We start from the raw sequence: 19,289 nt of genomic DNA, 5'->3' as shown, positions 1-19,289 counted from the left end.
TAATACATTAATAGTAGGAGACTTCAACACTCCACTTTCAGCAAAGGGCAGATCTTTTAAGCAAAACATCACCAAAGAGACAGGGCTTTGAATGACACACTGGATCAGATGGATTTCACAGATATATACAGAACATTCCATCCTAATGCAACAGAATACACATTCTTCTCAATTGCGCATGGAACTTTCTCCAGGACTGAACCACATATTGGGTCACAAATCAGGTCTCAACCGACACCAAAAGACTGGGATTATTCCCTGCATATTTGAGACCACAATGCTTTGAAACTACAACTCAATCACAAGAAGAAATTTGGAAGGAACTCAAACACTTGGAGGTTAAAGAGTATCTTACTGAAAAATGAATGAGTCAACCAGGAAATTAGAGAAGAATTAAAAAGATTCATGCAAACCAACAAAAATGAAAGCACAACTGTTCAAAATCTTTGGGATACAACAAAGGTGGTCCTAAGAGGGAAATACATTTCAATACAAGCCTCCCTTTAAAAAGCTGGAAAAACAACAACAAATGTTGGTGAGGATGTGGGGAAAAGGGAACCTTCTTGTGCTGTTGGTGGGAATGCAAGCTGGTATAGCCACTGTGGAAAACTGTGTGGAGGCTCCGTAAGTTAAAAATAGAGTTACCCTATAACTCAGCAATTGCACTATTGGGTATTTACCCCAAAGACACGGATAGAGTGAAATGACAGGACACCTGCACTCCAATATTCGTTGCAGCATACTCCACAACAGCCAAACTGAGGAAGAAGCCATGATGTCCTTCGACAGACAAACAGGTAAAGAAGATGTGGTCTATATATACAATGGAATATTACTCAGCCATCAGAAAGGATGAATACCTACCATTTACACTGACGTGGATGGAACTGGAGGATTTATGCTGAATGAAGTCAGTCAGTCAGAGAAAAGACGATCATCATATGGTCTCACTCATACATGGAAAATAAAAAATAGTGAAAGGGACCATAAGGGAATGGGGGAAACTGAGTGGGGAAAAATGAGAGAGGAAGACAAACCGTGAGAGACTCGACTCTAGGAAACGTGTGGAGGGTTGCAGAAGGGGAGGAAGGGGAATGGGGTAACTGGGTGACAGGCTCTAAGGAAGGCGCATGATGAGAGGAGCACTGAGTGTTATACCATATGTTGGCAAACTGAATTTAAATAAAATAAAATAAAAGGCAAAAAAAGAGAAATTTTGAAAGAACCTAAATGTGCCTCATTAAGAGTACTTAAATCAATTATAAGAATATATGACGCTCTGTAAGAACATGGATGGAGCTAGAGAAAGACAAATACCCTATGATTTCACTCACATGTGAAATTTAAGAAACCAACAACAACAACAAAAAGAGACAAACAAAAAAAAAAGACATTCTTAAATACAGAGAACGAACTGGTGGTTGCCAGAGGGGGAGTAGGTGAGAGGATGGGCAAAGGAGTGAGTAATGCAGGGAAGTGCTGAATCATTACAGCATACACCTGAGATTAATATAACATTGTAAGTTAATTATACTTTAATTAAAAAAATAGTGAGGTAATGCCTATGTACTAACATGAACACCCTCCAAAACATATGAAGTGGGAAAACGCAAACCCCTATGTAAGACTCAATTAGTTTTTAAAAGAATGTATACCTGTGTACTCATGAGAGGAAGGAGACTTTGAAGCTGTTCTAAGCATCCATAATGGTAAGTCACCTCTAGCACATGATGAAGGTGGTTTATGCATCATTTACCATGAGAATGTTTTTAGGTACTATTTGTACAATAAAAATACAATAGTAAAAAAGAAAAAAAATTAACCCAGAAAAATTGTACCCATCAGTAGCCTCTCCTGAGTGGAGGAAACACAGGGAGAACTGTAAGCTAATAGTATCAGAAGCAGCTATAGTCAGCATCTATGTCTGTCCTTTGGCTCGACGGGGCTTGGGGCGGTGTTGGGCTGGCCTAATGCTGGCCCTATAAAACTAGCCCAGACAGACCAGATCCCTCTGCCCAGAACTGTGGGTGCTCGTTGGGAAGGCAGCAGGGAGAGAAGGCTCCTCGGGCAGACAAAACACCTTTTCCAGGGTTCTGCTGGCTGCCCCCGCTGCTCATCTGGTCCAGCCAGCCTGGCTCAGGGCAAGAAGCACCCTGGCAGGAGATGGAGGCTCTCCTCTCCCAGGGCCTCCTGACATGCCAGGTTAGGGCACCAGAGAAACAAAGCAGGAGGAATACCTTGGCACCAGGACCTATATATATACAGCCCTAGGCCAACGGCATGGCAGCCCCTGTGGAAAGACTCCAAGAACACGGGTCCCACTGATGTTGAAAGGAAGCTTAGGGAATCTATTTCTTTAATAGCTTAGATAAATGCTCTTAAAACTTCAGAGCTTAAAGGCCATGTAGCCTACTTAGGCATTCTTTTTTGTTATTTTTTTAAGTAGGCTCCATGCTTAGCATGGAGCCCAATGTGAGACTTGAACTCAGGACCCTGAGATCAAGACCTAAGCTTAAGTGACTATGCAAGCCACCCACGCACCCCTATTGATGCTTGTATTCTACACAGAGTTGTCACTCACCTATTTCTAAACTCTAAACTCTGGGGATAGGTGTATTAGACAAGGGTCCTTCTGTGGCATAGAACTTTGCCTCCCTGCAGCTTCCACACTGGTGACACGTGTGTGTTCTCCGGGCCACAGGAAATGGCATTCATCTGCCTGACCTAGTAGAGTGCTTCAACATTACAAACACAGCTCCCTCTTCATCATGAAATATTGCCAAAGGGAATCCGGGGTACACAGAATATAATCCACACTTATAAGTCAAACAGGGCAACTTGGCTCCCTCCCATGATGACCTGTATCCGTGAATGCTATTATTGGGGACAGACATCAGGATAGAAACCACAACTCAGCATGACTTGTGTTCTCAAATGCCGGGTAGCCCAGTGACTGGGAAGTCTCTCTCTCCATGCCAGGAACCCTTGTCTCTAGCTGGTGAATTCCAGGCACTGGGTGGGACCTGGCAACTGGAATTTTTGACCTAACCTTATCCTTGGAACCTGGCTTCCTTTCTTCCATGCTTTCCCTTCCCCAGAATGCCCCTGCTTCCTCTGAGCCCAGCCACAGTCCAAGGGAGGACCCCAGAGAGTCCTTAATGTGCTCCAGCATTTCCTTCATTGTATTTTTATTGAGCACTTGTGTACAAGACATGAGGCAAGGCAAGGGGAGAGAAAAATTTAGGGCCCGTAAAACAGATTGTCAGTTCTCCCTTCTCTGGCTTCCATCCCAGTCTTCCTAGTCCAGGCACGACGACATGGAAACTGTCTTCTGCTGTGTGCCAAGTTAATGTAAAGTTGGGTTGTTGGTTTCTGTGCAAACCCGCTTACCTTATGGGGAGCTGGGCCTGGAGCGTTTTAGACCAGCAGAGTTAAAAGTATCAGGCCTCACTAGACCAGGTGCGTGTTTTAATTCTTACATTAGTTCAACAGCCAGTAGCTCACTATCCCAAAGCCTTCCAAATGCTCCTGGCTACACTTCAGGAGTTAAGGATGTCTCCTAGCAGGGGCGCCCCTGAAAAGGTGATTTTTCACATTTTATATATACATGCCACCACCCGTGGGAAAAGAGTGAGATTTCCTGCTCTTCCCTATCAGCCTGGCTGGACTGACCTGACTCTCACTGTCCCAACTGAGTACTCAACCAGACATGTCTTCCCCAGTCCAGCTGGCTTCATCCCACATGCCTGAAGCATCTGAGAAGAATGGGAGTCTGCTCCACAGCTTCCCCCAACCTTCACCTGCTTGGGGCTCAGAGCATGACACTGTCTTGCCATTGAATTACATGCTGCTGAATGTCACCTGTCAACATGTCTGTCCTAGCACCCAGACAGGAGGTAAACTCTTACAGGGTGGGAGGAAGACCATGCTTCAAACTCCTTTCATGTCCCACTCAACACACAGCAGTGCTCTGCGCATAGCGTAAGGTCAGACTCCTGCTGGGTGAACCTATTCCCAATGCCAGCCAAATGCCTCTCAGCCCATCAACTTAAACTTGTTGAAAGTGCTTCTGCTTTCTGAATCCCTCTACTATGGGGGGGGGGGGGTAGATGTCAACTTTGATCACCAAGGGTAACCAACTCCCTCCTCCTGGCATCAGGTGCCCAAGACTGTTACTCCTCCATGACAGGGACTGTGCCTCATTTACTCCTGGGCCCTGGGGTCATAGCACTGGGTCCAACCCATAGCTGGTACCCAAAGAACATCTGCTGAAGGGAGAGATTATCTCTAGGACCCAAGCTGCTTGGTGGTTTTCCTTTCTACTAGAAGTCCCAACTCCTGTCCATCTGGAAGGCGGAAGGAAACCCCAGGACTATGCCTGCCCAAAGACAAAAAAACTGATCACTTATTCTCCACAATGAATTTGGCAACTTCCTGCCACACTGAACAACTTAGTGCTGTAGATCACAAAATTAAGCTTACCATAACCCTCTTCTAACTAACTCCTCCTGCAACTTCACTATTCTCCTCGAGTACCACCATTCTCAGGGTACCTGGGGGGCTCAGGCTTCTGACCATGATTTCGGCTCAGGTCATGATCTCAACATCATGAGATCGAGCCCCCGTATCAGGCTCTGCACCCAGTGGGAAGTCTGCTAGATATTCTCTCCCTCCGCCCCTCTCCACCACCTGCTCTGTGCATGTGCTCTTTCTCTCTTTGTAAATAAATAAATCTTTAAAAAACAAAAATCCCCCCCACCATTCTCTCACTCTGGGCTGCAGCCTTTCTATCAACTCTGGTCATATCTGCCCTTCATTGCCTATTAAAAACTAGGTACCCAGGTGCCACTTATTGCTCCTTGATCTCTTAGAATTCACCCCCTCCCATCCTTTCCCTTCAAATCTTGGCCCCCATCCACGCACAAGACCTCAACCAAGGCCCCATCTTCTGGCATCTGTTCTCCCTAACTCCGGTTCTCCTCCTTGATCCCAGACCCTACATGATACCATCAGGCTTATTCAGTACTGTTTTCAACCAGTCCATCCTCTGTTCACACAATTAACTTTGCACTTTTAAAACTACCAAGCCTGTATTCCTCTGTTCTAACGGACCTGGACCCATATTCATGCTCATAACCCAAAACTGTGACTAACGCTCCTCCTCAGGGAGTACAATCATTATCTTTCTCCTTCCAGGAACATATATAACATTCTCTGCGATCTCAGAACCTTTTTTTTTTTTTTTTTTTTTTTGGTATATTTTTTTATTGGAGTTTGATTTGCCAACATACAGTATAACACCCAGTGCTCATCCTGTCCAGTGCCCCCCTCAGTGCCCATCACCCAGTCACCCCCACCCCCGCCCTCCTCCCTTCCACTACCCCTTGTTCATTTCCCAGAGTTAGGAGTCTCCCATGTTCTGTCACCTTCTCTGATTTTTCCCACTCATTTTCCTTCCTTTCCCCTATAATCCCTTTCACTACTTTTTATATTCCCCCAATGAGTGAAATCATATAGTGTTTGTCCTTCTCCGACTGACTTACTTCACTCAGCATAATACCCTCCAGTTCCATCCACGTCAAAGCAAATGGTGGGTATTTGTCGTTTCTAATGGCTGAGGAATATTCCATTGTATACAGAGACCACATCTTCTTTATCCATTCATCTTTCGATGGACACCGAGGCTCCTTCCACAGTTTGGCTATTGTGGACATTGCTGCTATGAACATTGGGGTGCAGGTGTCTCGGTTTTTCACTGCATCTGTATTTTTGGGGTAAATCCCGAGTAGTGCAATTGCGATCTCAGAATCTTAACAAAGGTCTCACCTCTGCTTATGCAAATTCCACTGTGCTCCACGGCCAGAGGCCAGCACCATTTCTCACATAGGCTTTCCCCCAGGCCCAGCCCCACCGTCCTCTCTTCTCTCCCACCGCCCATCAAACTGTTTCTAGCTACTTTCCTGTTGACTCGAAAGTATCCTTTTTCTATGCTTCAGCTCTTGAGGAAGACCAGAGAGTCTTATTAGGCAACTACAAGATCCTGCCCCAAACACTGGCACCTCAGAAGCGTTATTATGAGTAAACGACAGTCCGCGTGAAGGGGGCTCGTTCATCCCCCATTCATAATGAGGCCATGCAGATGGAGGATTCTGGGGTCCCGCTAGTACCTGCCAAGTGCAGTCATTTCCCATCATTCACAACCAACCCCCAGAGCTCAAGTCTCGGTATCAACCAGTACGGCAGTGAAGGGGGTGCACAGATTTCATGGAGCACTCTTCTTCACGCCCTCCGCTCAGCCACTCCGGAACTTGTCTGCTCCAAAATTCTGGATAATTACGCAAATGTGGGAGAGAGAGGACGCGATGAGGAGGCCGTGGTTTTCCACAAATCTGACAGCGAGGGCAGGACGCGCGCTCCAAGGCGCAGTCGGGGTCAGCGGGGCGCAGGCAGAACGGGGGGGGGGTGCAAGCGGGACCCACAGGGCCGCAGCTTGAGGCCACCAGCCGGGGCTGCCTTTCTGCCCCGCGTCCACGCGACGGGGCGCGCAGCCACACCGCGTCCCGCAGCCCCAGGACCGCGGCCACGCGGCCCGCCCCGCCCCCGCCCCTCCGCCCCGCCTCACCCGTCGAGATTTCCTGCGCGAAGGCCAGCGAGATGAGCAGCAGCGGCAGCCCCACGGCGATGTACGTGACCATCTTATCCACGGCCAGCTCCAGCCGCAGCCCCTTGAACTTGGGCTCCGAGGGCTCCTTCAGCAAGAAGTCCGAGAACACGTACTCGGTGGCCAGGTGGGCGATGGCCATGGCCGCGGCGCCGCGCAGTCCCCGGGCCCAGGGGGCGGGGCGGGGCAGGCCCGGGGCCCCGCTTCGGACCGCGGCGCCGCGCCTCCGCCGTCACCTGCCGCCCGCGCGGATTTCGCTTTCCCTTTGCCCGCTCCCGGGCGGCTCACACGTGCGCCAGCCTTTGTGCGCCGGGCGCGCGGCCGCCTGCGAGGCCCAGCGCCGCCGCCGCGCCCCCGCCCCCGCCCCCGCCCCGCGCTCCGCCGCCCGCCCCCCGCCCCGCGCTCCGCCGCCCGCCCCGCCCCCAGCCCCGCCCCGCTCGCCCCGCTCGCCCCGCCCCGCCCGCCCCGCCGAGCTCTTCCGGAACCCGAGCTCCTCCGAGCTCCTCCGAGCTCCTCCGACGGCCGACAGCCGGGGCGCGCGTTGCTGCCGGGGCCAGCTGTCCCGCCCAGCACGGCGATCCCCGCGGCGCCGCCGAAGTGCCCCGCCCCCTCGGCCCCAGCGCCCCCTCGGCCCCAGCGCCCCCTCGCCCCCGTCCTGGGCCGCGGTTTCTGAAATCCTTTCTCGCCGCCTAGACGGACGGTCCCCGCTGCGCCCCGCTCCCCGCACTTCTGCACGATGGACTCCGCTTAGGAGGAGCTGCAGACGCTTCCAAGGGCCACGGCTGCCGCCAGAGCCCGGCGGCCGGCGTAGAGGACGGGACCCTGCACCCTCCGCGCCTCGGTGACCGCGCCCGGGGGCCGAGCCTCCAGCCTCCGCCGTCCGCGCGTGCTGCCTCCGGGCGCCGCCGACCGCCGCTGCAGACCCACTTCCCGGAGGTGGAGCCTGAGAAGCGCGAGGAGCTGCTGTGGCCGGCAGAACCCGCAGGCAGGAGGGCCCCTCGGGCTGCGCGGCCTCCTCCGCTCTTCCCACCTGGGCCGCCCCCCCCCCCCCCCCAGGCTGCGCTCAGGTCCCTCGCGCACGTCTCCACCTGTCCTAGCCTCCGAACGCTCTTCCAGCAGTTTCCACCGCCCTCCGCCCGGGTGGCTCCCAGGACTTCGGACTCCTAGGACCCAGGAACGCAGGCCTTATCTTCCTCTCCGCTGAACTCCGGTCTGCCCAGCCGGCGGAAAGCACCACCATCCCCCCAAGCCAGAGCCTCCAGCGTCGTCTTTAAGCTTCCAGTTCTCCCAGCTGCCATAGTTTGGAAAGTGAATTTCCAAGTTCACTTGGTCCTCGCCAAGTGAAAAGGTGATGGTTTTTCTCCACATGCCCTGCCAGCACTGGGATTTAGGCCACCGTCCTTTCTCTTTCTCTCTGTATATTCTTTTATCGGAGTTCGATTTGCCAACATATAGTGTAACACCCAGTGCTCATCCTTTCTCTTAACCACACACAGCAGTGGATCGCATAGGCGTATAAGCCACTTTTCTCCCACAGCGGCCAGAGGGAGCTTTGAAATGCTCCAATCGGATGGTGTCACTGCCCTACATAAAGTGTGTGTTGCTTTTAGGATAAAATCCAAATTTCTTAGCGTGGCCACTGCCTGCCTCCCCAAGCTTCACGATCTCCCCCATGGGTTCCTCAGGTTGGTTAGCCAGGCCCCCTACCTTTTTCGTAAATTGCCCTCGGCCCTGGCAGAGTTTTTAAAATTTAGCAGGGAGTCAATGCACGTTTGTGGAATTCAAAATAGAGGCAAGAAAGAGAACTTGTTAGGACGTGGGAAGTACAGAAATCTGACACTGGTATAGGGAAGATGAAGGTGAGGGAGTCAAAGATGAAGAGGTTGGACCAGAGAAGGTAGTCTGAACTTTTTTTTCCCCCCTGGGCATTAGGCAGTTTGGGGAGGGGAGTGATACAAATAGCGTTGGGCTTTAAAAGGGTTAATCTTCCAGCCCTGTATAAAATGGATGGGGAATGCTGAGTGGAGGCAGGGAGGCCAGGTGAAAGGCTGTTGAAATTTTGCACATGAAGTATAACAAGAACCCAAACTGGTGCGCTGTCTTTGATAGAGATGAATGACACAGAGGAGGGTGACGAAGGGAGCCATTTTCCTACCAAAAAAAAAAAAAAAAAAAAAATTCACATCAGTCTAACATGTGCCAGGTTTTTTCTGGACACAGTAAAAAAGCAAGAGCCTGGGTTCAGCTCCAGGATTTGCCACCCAAATTTGCTGTGTGACCAAGGATATATCACTGGAAATCTCTAAGTTTCAATTTCCTTATTTATTTAGATAATACCACCTACCTCATGGGGCTGTTCTGAGGATTACATGTATGTAATAGTGCATGCCACATCCTGGGCACTGAACCCTTGGTACCTGTCATTACCAATCTCAGAAGCTTAAGGTGTCACACTAGAGTATATGTAACATTGCCTTAAAAAAAAAAAAAAAAAGACTTTGGAGCATCTGGGTTCTAGATTTCGGCTCAGGTCATGATCTCAGGGTCGTGAGATAGAGCCCCAAGTTAGGCTCTGCACTGGACATGGAGCCCACTTAAGACTCTCTCTCTCCCTCCCCCCATCCCCTCCTCTTAAAAAAAAAATAAACTTTAATTTTTAAGAGTAGTTTTGGATATGCGGAAAAATTGAAGAGATGATACAGAGAGTTCCCATATACTCCCACTCTTGAGCCTATTTTCCCCTCTTGTTAACATATTAGTATAATACATTTGTTACAACTAATGAGCCGATGCTGGTACATTAATATTAATGAAAATCTAGTTTATTCATATCTCCTTAATTTTTAGGAGGCCCTCCTAGCTGCAACAGTTTCTTAGACTTTCCTTATTTTTGATGACATTGCTTTTTTTTTCTAATTGTAAGGTGCATTTAGGGGTTGAATAACACATGCTCCTCTCATGTCCCCCCAGCCCCTACCCTTGGTCCAGTGTCATTTATTAGAAGGAAGCCAGAGTAGCTGTTCTCACAGCCACTGTCCCAGAATCTGTTTTTTTTTCTTTTTGTTTCAGACCCATGACATTTGACAATTGAACATGAGACTTTTTGCAGCCGAAATACTCAAAGTGAGAATAGTCAAGCCTACTACACTGTCTGTTCTGTTTATACATTTATTCAAGTAATATTGCTGAACAATTATTATATATCTGCACTTGGTCTGTGCTGGAGATGCAGCAATGAGCAAAGCAGGTCAGGAGTCTTTGCTTTCATGATGCCTACACTGCAGTCAAAGAGGCAGAAGAAAATCAAACTAACAAAGATAAAATGTTCATGTCCCATGAGAAGTGCTACAAAGGAAAATAGTGGACATAGGGGAGGGATCTGCTTTAGAGAGGGCAGTCTGAGGAGCTCACAGATGAGCTAGGAAAGTTAAGAAGGGGGAGGAGGGTGCTAGAGAGGAAGAGTATTCCAGGCTTAAAAAGTAGCACATGCAAAGGTCCTGAGGCAGGAAGGAACTAGCAGGGCACAAGAACTGATCAAAATTAAAGCACGGAAGAGTTGGAAATGAAGTCAGAGACGCGGTCATGGGCCAAATCAGGCTGGGCCTGAGACCAAAGTAAGGAGTTTGGATAGAATTAAAAGTGAAATGGAAAGACGTTGAAAGGTATTAACCAGGGAGTTGATGTGATCAGATTTGGAAGAACACTGCTGCAGCTGTGTAGAGTGGTGGGAAGGGACAGTAGTGACAGCAGAGAGGATGGTTGGGAGACTGATGCAGTGACCCTGCTTAAGCAGGATTTGTGGCCTGCAGTCTAAACACATTTTTAATGTGTTAGCCTAAAGATGGTTTTTAGATTCACAAATTTGGATAAAATAATGTAGGGAGGAGGCTGTAACAAATGACCACGAGTGTGATGACTCCCATTTATTCTCTTAACAGTTCTGGAACTCTTAAATCCAAAATCATGTTTACTGGTATACGAGATGCTGGCAGGGCCAAGCTCTCTCTGGAGGCTCTGGGGGAGAATCTGTTCCCTTGCCTTTCCCAGGTTTTAGAGCAGCATTCCTTGGCTTGTGGCCCCTTCCTTCATCTCCAAAGCCAGCAGCATAGTGTCCTACTTCACTTATCACTTGGCCTTCTTCCATAGTCACATCTCTCTCTGGCTCTCTTTTAGACGGGTGCTGTAACTTTTATTTATGGACAATCTGAGTCATCTGTCTCAGGATCCTTAATCATACCTGCAAAGTCTTTTTTGCCATCTAAAGTGACATGGGTTCAGCAATTAGGACACAAAATCATTGGGGACATTATTCAGCCTACCTCAGAGAGCAAAAAAGAAAAGAGGGCCCAGTGTCAAGCCCTGAGGCATGTCAACACTTCAGTGAGATGGGACACAAAGAGCTAGCAAGAGACTGAAAAGAAAAAGCAACCAAAGAAGGAGGGCTGGCAGGGATCACTGGAAAAGCCAAGGAACTACAGGGTGTTTCAAAGGAAGAAGCTATTGATTGTTACAAAGAGGTGAAGTGGATCAAGATGGGAAAGAAGCCATTGGAAATGGTATTGTGGTTGATCCCATCCCAGCAGACTGGGAGGTGGGAGTGAGGTACGCTGGATTAGAAGTCATTGGAAAAGGTTGAAGCATGCATGATACAGGCAGAAAATTCTGCTATCAAAGGAACAGAGAAACTAACTGGGTTACAGAGGGTTATGAAGTTAATGACAACAGTCTTCTGTTTGTTATTTTTTTTAAAAAAAATATTTATTTATTTGACAGGGAGAGAGAGAGAGAGAGAACACAAGCAGGGAGAGCAGCAGGCAGAGGGGGAGGGATCCCAGGGGCTTGAGCCCAGGACCCTAGGATCATGTCCTGAGCTGAAGGCAGATGCTCAACCACTGAGCCACCCAGATGTCTCTGTTTGTTTGCTAATGGTGGGTACCACTGATATCCTTGAGAAAGCAAGAAGAGATAAAGTCCAGAGCCAAGTAAGAGACCCACCTACTAGGAATAGGGACACCTCTTCCATTGTAACAGGAGATGTATTTAAATGTAATTGATTTTCTTAAAGGACTGAAGCAAGGAAAGGAGTATGGTACATTTGAGGAAACGATATTCAAGGAGAGTCCTATCATTCGCAGAGATGTAGTTATTTTGTTTCATTTCCTTTAGCAGGTATAGCTAGGATAGTTGTTAAATATCTAAAAGACAAGTCTCCTTTAAGGAACCCCTTGCCCTAGGTCTAGTGATCCATAATATTTAGTGAAAAAAAAAAGCAAACTGCCATCTTATGATCTTTGAAACTTTATTAAAAAGAGAAATGGTGTAATCAAACTACTTTATGGTTTCATTTCATTAAAAAAATAGACTAAGAGAAAAGGAAAAAACTGAATAATTTGTTGTCTAGGTGAGTTATAAATAAGGCATTTATCACAATTATTACTATGAAATTATACAGCCTACACATGCATGAAAACTGTAGAGCACATACTACAAAATCACATTATCAGTGGCAAGCAGGCTGGAATTCAAAATCTTTTGGGTACACTGTTCGATATGACATTCAAGCAAACTAAGAACAGAACTATTAGCATTGGCATCCTGTTTTATGTAAGAGTACAGCTTTTATCAAATTACTCGTTCCCCCTCACCAAGATGAAGATGAGAAAGTATGAAAGGTCCCTCCACCAGAGTATTTTTTTAGGTTCTAGTTGTTCACCTGGACATCCAAATGAATCTGCTAAGGCAAATGTACTGATATCACTCATCTGGCATTGACATTGGCATCGCAGGGCATCTTGCCCTGAGCTAAGGGCAATTTCTCAGTATAGTAATAAGCAAAGTTGCTTTTATCTATCTTAACCTAACGTTTAGGCATGCATACAGAGTATGGATCGCCTTGTAATGGGTTGAGTTTAGTTGTCCGATATTTTATTTTTACACGTGAGCCTTGAAAACTGTAATGTATATCTTCAAAGCCAATTTAATGATTTAAAAACTGTTTTCTAGGTTTTTCTTTTTTCTTTTTTTCTCCTCCCATAAAGAGCTGTCTTTAAGAAGCATGGAATCAAGAATTTTGTGAGATCTCTTCTCCCAACCAGTCACATGATGAGACTGTTTTTATCTCCTTGAAGATGCAGACTTTGGAAATATCTTGCTAGGTGAGGTGAAAAATCAGACTCAGGGCTCAAGTCCAGACTCGCCTCCTACAAACTTTCCTTCCCACGTAGAAGCTCCCACTAAACTTTTAGGGATTCTCTGCCTCACAGTGGGAGAACCTAGCCTGCTTTTTTATAGCTTCCAGCCCTCCACATCCTGAAATACAAATACAAATTTTCTAGGTGACTTTGGAAAACAGCAGCAACAACAACAACAACAAACGTTGCCTTGGAAACATTGTGAAAACATAACATGAAGTGAGTTGTAAGCATTAAAGCACCTCTACAGGTTTGCATAAAAATAGCAGCAATCTTTTTTTAAATGCTGATAACTTTGCCTTCTATGGCAAACAGTGCACAGACTATTTGTATTCAAGTGGAAAAGGCCAAGAAAGCTGACTGAAGCCTCCAACAACTTCATTTGATCAAATTTTATCAGCAGATACTAATTTCGACATTTCCATGAACTCCTCAGAAAGTTATTTTCTCTGGAGCGACTAAGGGAAACATCTTACACAACTGTGTTGAAGAAGTCAGCAACGTTCCAGTTAGGTGTCTGAGGCAGTATAACTCTTTCCCAAAGCCTTCCATCTAGGAATGTGGATGATTGGTTAAGGAAGCACCCACCGTCTAATCTGAGAATTATGAAACATGGAAAATAAAGATATCTTTCAGAGGTTTTCCCCGTGTCAGCAAATTCATTCAGAAAACATACTGTGTTTTCTCAGTCACACCTGTTCTTCTTTCTGTATGTTATACCTGAGGATTATTCACAGCCCATTGAAAAATAAATAAGTAAAAGCAAATTGCTTTGATTGTATTCTGGAGGATCAGAGCCTGATCCAAGATATAATGTAAACCTTTCTTGATTAACGATGCCTTGTCCAGTTTCACTGCTAAGGAAGACCAGTTGGTTCACAGAGCATCTGTGGGGAGTGCGCAGGACTGAACTTGCCGATATGCAACCTGCTTCTTTGCAGAGTGCAATCTGAGGGAAAGAATCACCGTGGAGATAAGGAAGAGGAGTCCAATGATGAAGAGGATGACCAGGGCTGCTTTTGCTCCCCTAGGATGCAGATTCTTGCCAAAGAAATAGAGCTGCTCCTTGCCGGGTTCTTCTGTGGAAAGAAGAGTGAGGTGTCAGTCCTCTGCCTTTCCCTAGGGAGTGAACATTGACTGTTCACATGTGGGATTCAGGGAGGGTATCATTACCATTGGAGGGCACTGTGGCTGGGGCGGACGCTCCTCCAGATGGAGACTTGGTAGAGTAAGGGATCCTGTTGTCTGGACAAGGAAGACAAGTTGATTGTTTTATAAACAACAGAAGTAGATTCTTTTCATGACATGAGGTATTTCAAGAGTCATGTCATTTTACCAATGAGGACTTTATCCCATTTGTATCTGCAGGTCTTTCTTAAATTCTCACTGTTCTACTTCATACCAGTACACATGCTGTCCTTACCCCATCTACCTTTCAAGCTTCTACTCACCCATTAAGATCCATCTGAAGCATTATAGCCTCTAGAATGTTTGCTTATATCCCACACTGTTAATCATTACCTCCTACTGCTGCCACTGAGCCCTGTACTCTGCACTCTCTGTTGGCTTGTATCATATTCTATTACAGTTACTACTTACATGTCTATCTCTCTTGCTTGACTCTGAGCCCTTGGGGGCTCTTGTGCCTACAGGGCCTACAGGAAGCCTGGTGCTTCATCACTGACAGAAAACAGTACCTATGTTCCGAAGGACTGTGTAGGTTGTCTCCATGCCAGCATGGATGTGGTCAGACACATGACAGTGTATCAGCCATGTTCCTGGGTGATCTGCAAACAGCTCAATGGTTTGGAATGTCCCAGGAAAGAGATCGTACACATCTTCTCGGTAAGATTTATCTATCTGCAAAAAGAAGGTAATAATGATAAGAGCAGAAATCAATAAAACTGGGGACAGAAAAATAATAGAGATAAATCAAAGAAAACAAAAGCTAGTTCTTTGAACAGGTCAATAAGATTGATAAACCTGGTGGTACCATCCTCCACAATGGCCCCCAATGATCCCTGCCTCCTGCTATTCATAACCTTTGGAGTCCCCTTCTACATTGAGAGTTGATCTGTGAGACCAATAGCATATAGCAGAAGTGATGGCATGCTACTTCCAAAAGACTTAGACCCTCTCTCTTGCTCTCTTTTCTTGGAATAGTCGTCCTGGGAGAAGTCAGCTTCTATGCCATACCCATGTGGTGAAGAACTGAAGCCTTCATTTAACAGCCCTGTGAATGATTTTGGATGTGATTCTCCAGCCCTAGTCAAACGTGATGACTACAGCTCCACCTGACATCTTGATTGCAGCCTCCTGAGAAATGCTGAGTCAGAACCAACTAGCTAAACTACTCCCAGATTTTTGACCCTGAGAAATTATGAGTTAGTGTTTGTTGTTTTAGGCAACTAAGTGTAGGGGTAATTTGTTATAAAGCAATAAATAACTAATACAAACCCCTAAACAAACTGACCAAGATAAAAAAAGACACAAATTACAAATATTAGGAAGTAAAGAGGGGACATCACTATAGACCTTATAGACGTTGAAAAGGATAATAAAGGAATATTTTTAATAACTGTGAATTCTACAACTTAGATGGTATGGACTCACTCCTTAAAATGAAAACTACCTAAGATCACTATTCAGGTTACTATTAAAGAAAATGGAATTATATTAAGACTTTCTGACAAATTAAAACTCTGGGTCCAGATGGCTTCTTTGGCAAATTCTACAACATTTAAAGAAGAAATGATACCATCAAAGAAGGACAATCCTCATGTGGTTTCATTCATATGTGAGATATAAGAAATAGTGAAAGGGATTATAAGGGAAAGAAGGGTAACTGAGTGGGGAAAAATTAGAGAGGGAGACAAACCATGAGAGACTAACTCTGGGCAACAAAGGGTTGCAGAAGGGGAGGTAGGTGGGGGGATGGGGTAACTGGTGACAGGCACTAAGGAGGGCACTTGATGTGATGAGCACTGGGTGTTATAGTATATGTTGGCAAATTGTATTTAAATTTAAAATAAAGATACTATAGAAAAGAAGAAATGATACTAATATTAAAACAAACCCTTCCAAAAGATAGAAGAGGATAGACCACTTCCAAACTCATCTTATGAGGCTGACATTACCCTGATATCCAAATCATACAAAGACTTAATGAGAAGAGAAAGCTACAACCAATATTCCTCATGAAAATAATTGTAAAACCCTTTAAAAAATACTAGCAAATTGAATCTAGCAATACATAAAAAGCATAATGCATTATGACAGAGTAAGATTTATCCTGAGATTGAAAATTGGTTCAATATTTGAAAGTCAAACTATGGGGATGTCTGGGTGGCTCATTTGGTTGAGCATCTGCCTTTGGCTCAGGTCATGATCTCAGGAGTCCTGGGATTAAGCCCCACATTGGGCTTCTAGCTTAGTGGGAGTCTTCTTCTATGCTCCTATGCCCATCCCTCCTATTTATGCTCATGCTCTCTCTCAAGTAAGTTTTTTTTTAAAAAGAAAATCAATCTATGTAAATCACCAGTTTACTAAAGAAAATCATCCAAAAACTAAAGAAGAAAAATGTGTTCATCCCAATAGATGCAGACAAAGAATTTGATAGAATTTAACATCTGTTCATGATTAAAACCATCAGCAAACTAAGAGTGGAAACTTCTTCCACTTATTAATAGGATCTACAAAAAAACTACAGCTATCTTTATATTCAGTGATAAATAACTGAATGCTTTCCCCCCTAAGACTAAGGCAAGGATATTCATTTTCACCATTCATATTTAAGAATTATACTAGAAGTCCCAGCCACTGCACTAAGGCAAGAAAAAGAAATAAAAGACATACAGATTGAAAATGAAGAAATAAAACCATCTCAATTCACAGAAAAGAAGATTGTCTATGTAGGAAACCATCACCCAAAATCCATAAAAAAGCTACTAGAACTATTTATCAGAGTTGTAGGATATAAGATTAATTATATAAAAAATCAATTATATTTCTATATATTGGCAATGAACAATTAGAAATTGAAATAAAGTCTATCACCAAAACCTATGATATTACTTAGATAATAATCCAACAAAATATATACAAGACCTGTATGCTGAAACTACAAAATACTGACGACAGAAACAAAGAAGAGCTGCATAAATAGAGAGGTATATCATGTTCATGAATTGGAAGACTTAATATTGTTAAGATATCAATTGTCCTCAAACCCATGTACAGATTCCAAGCAATTCCAATCAAAATCCTAAAGGAATTTTTAATAGAAATCAACAAGCCATTTCTAAAATTTATATGGGAAGGCAAAGATCTGGAATAGCTAAAACAACCATTGCTTGATTTAAACACTCTCACACTAAAGTAATCAAGACAGGATGGTATTCAAAAAAGGACAGATACATAGATCAACGTAACAGAATAGACATCCAAGAGATAGACCACCTTATATATGATCAATATGATTTTGACACAGGGGGAGAAAGAATAGTTTTTTCAATGAATGGTATTGGAATGACTGGACACCCATATGTAAGAAATAAACCTTGAACCATATAAAAAAGTTAAAATGGGTCAGAGGCCTAAATATAACACCTAAAACTATAAAACTGCTAGAAGAAAATCCTTGTGACCTTAAGTTAGGCAAAAATTTACTTTCACACCAAAAGCATGATGCACAAAAGAAAAAAAAATGATAAACTATACTTCATTAGAATTTTCTATTCTTTGGAAGATAACATTAAAGGAATAAAAAAGATGAGCCCCAGACTGGGAACAAATATTTGCAATCACACAGCTGGCAAACTATTTGTATGTAGAAAGCCCACAAACTCGAAGATAAGGATATAAATAACAAAATTTAAAAATGGACATAAAATTTGGACACTTCAAAGAAGATTTACAGATGGCAGATGGTAAATAAGCACATGAGAAGATGCTCTTTATTAGCCATTTGGAAAATGTAAACAAAAAACAATGAGCTACCGGTACACTTAATAAGATGGCAAAGAAAAAAATAAAATAAAAATGGAAGAAACCAAGTGTTGATGTGGGTGTGGAACAGGTGATGCTCTTATACTTTTCTGGTGGGAATGCAAAATGATACTGTCTCTGTGGAAAATATTTTGGCAGTTTCTTATAAAGTTAAGCATATACTTATCACATGGTCTGGCAATCCAACCCCTAGGTATTTTCACAAGGGAAATGAAAACTTGTGTTCACAGGGAAATATGTCCACAATATTTATAATTTTATTTGCAATAACCAAAACCCAGAAATAACCCACATATCCCTCAGTGGGAAAATGGATTAACAAACTGCAGTATATTCATACACCGGACTACTACTCAATAATCAAATGGATCAAAATACTGATACACACAAGATGGACACAATTCAAATGCCTATACTGAGTGAAACAAGCCCGTTTCAGAATGCTGTAGATGGTATGATTCCATTTATACATTTCAGGAAAGGCAAATCTATAGAGAGAAAATATATCAATATAGCAAATATATATATCAGCATAAGGAAGTAGCTGACTGTAGAAAGTGCAACAAAGACATTTGAGGGAGTAATGTAGATGTTAATTAGGATTAATTATGCTACCATATGTGTTTTCCAAAACAGAACTGTACCCTAAATAGAGGGACTTTTACTCAATGTCAATTGTACTTTAATTTTTAAAGTTTATAGATGTATACAAAATAATTGTATAGGTGTATAGGATAATTTTTACAGTTTTATTACATTTTATACATTTTTAATATATTTTTAAAGATGTGAGTTGAAAAAGCCAAGTTCTGAAAAGCAGCATAGCCATTTAATATATAAAACTATAACCACTATAAGCTAGTACTTGGTGTCTTAAACTATGTTAAATAAATACACAGAGGAGAAATATTAGGTGTTTTATTAAAGTTACTATTTATTGCTGTATAGCTGGAAAAAGACCAATGCAGTTATTTCCACTGCATTGGAATTCTTTTTTATTCTTTTTCCTTTTAGGTTTCACTAAGCCTTTTGGGATGATGGCCTATTCATTCTTTCCTTCTTTCTTTATATTTTTTTTCCTTTTCTTTTTTTCCTTCTTTCTTTTTTAAAGATTTTCTTTATTTGAGAGAGAAAGAGAACATGAGCAGGAGAAGTGCAGAGGCAGGAGAAGCAGACTCCCCACTGAGCACAGAGTCTGAAGTGGGGCTTAATCCTAGGACCCTAAGATCATGACCTGAGCTGAAGTCAAACCCTAACTGACTGAACCACCCAGGTGCTGCAGGATGATGGCCTATTTAGACCTTATACTTGGGATTCTGATTCCTCAGGACTGGTGTAGGGCCTGGCGATCTGTTTCTTAAACAGCTGGGTGATGCTGTACAGCCAGTACCACCCAGATAGTACAGCTTGAGGCTAGACAGGCAGAAGGC

General features: G+C 44.2%; 2 protein-coding genes across 3 annotated transcripts in view; both read right to left on the bottom strand.

Moving 5' to 3' along the window:
* PANX1 (pannexin 1) overlaps positions 1 to 6,935 on the bottom strand; it is a 49,219-nt gene extending 42,284 nt beyond the window's left edge. The window contains exon 1 of the mRNA XM_072726187.1: positions 6,623 to 6,935. Within this exon, the coding sequence (XP_072582288.1) occupies positions 6,623 to 6,803 (181 nt within the window). The 5' untranslated portion in view covers positions 6,804 to 6,935. The remainder of the gene's footprint in view (positions 1 to 6,622) is intronic.
* Positions 6,936 to 11,946: 5,011 nt separating this feature from the next.
* Positions 11,947 to 19,289, bottom strand: part of HEPHL1 (hephaestin like 1) — an 87,242-nt gene continuing 79,899 nt past the window's right edge. For both annotated transcript variants that reach the window (XM_025993237.2, XM_072726186.1), the window contains 3 exons: positions 14,550 to 14,712; positions 14,026 to 14,097; positions 11,947 to 13,931 (listed from right to left, as the gene is read on the bottom strand). In XM_025993237.2, coding sequence (XP_025849022.1) covers positions 13,729 to 13,931; positions 14,026 to 14,097; positions 14,550 to 14,712 — 438 coding nt within the window. In that variant the 3' untranslated portion in view covers positions 11,947 to 13,728. The remainder of the gene's footprint in view (positions 13,932 to 14,025; positions 14,098 to 14,549; positions 14,713 to 19,289) is intronic.

This window comes from Vulpes vulpes, chromosome 11 (assembly GCF_048418805.1).
Source record: "Vulpes vulpes isolate BD-2025 chromosome 11, VulVul3, whole genome shotgun sequence".
Classification (NCBI taxonomy): domain Eukaryota; kingdom Metazoa; phylum Chordata; class Mammalia; order Carnivora; family Canidae; genus Vulpes; species Vulpes vulpes.
Note: the sequence above shows the minus strand (reverse complement) of the source record. Positions and strands in the feature narration are given on the sequence as shown.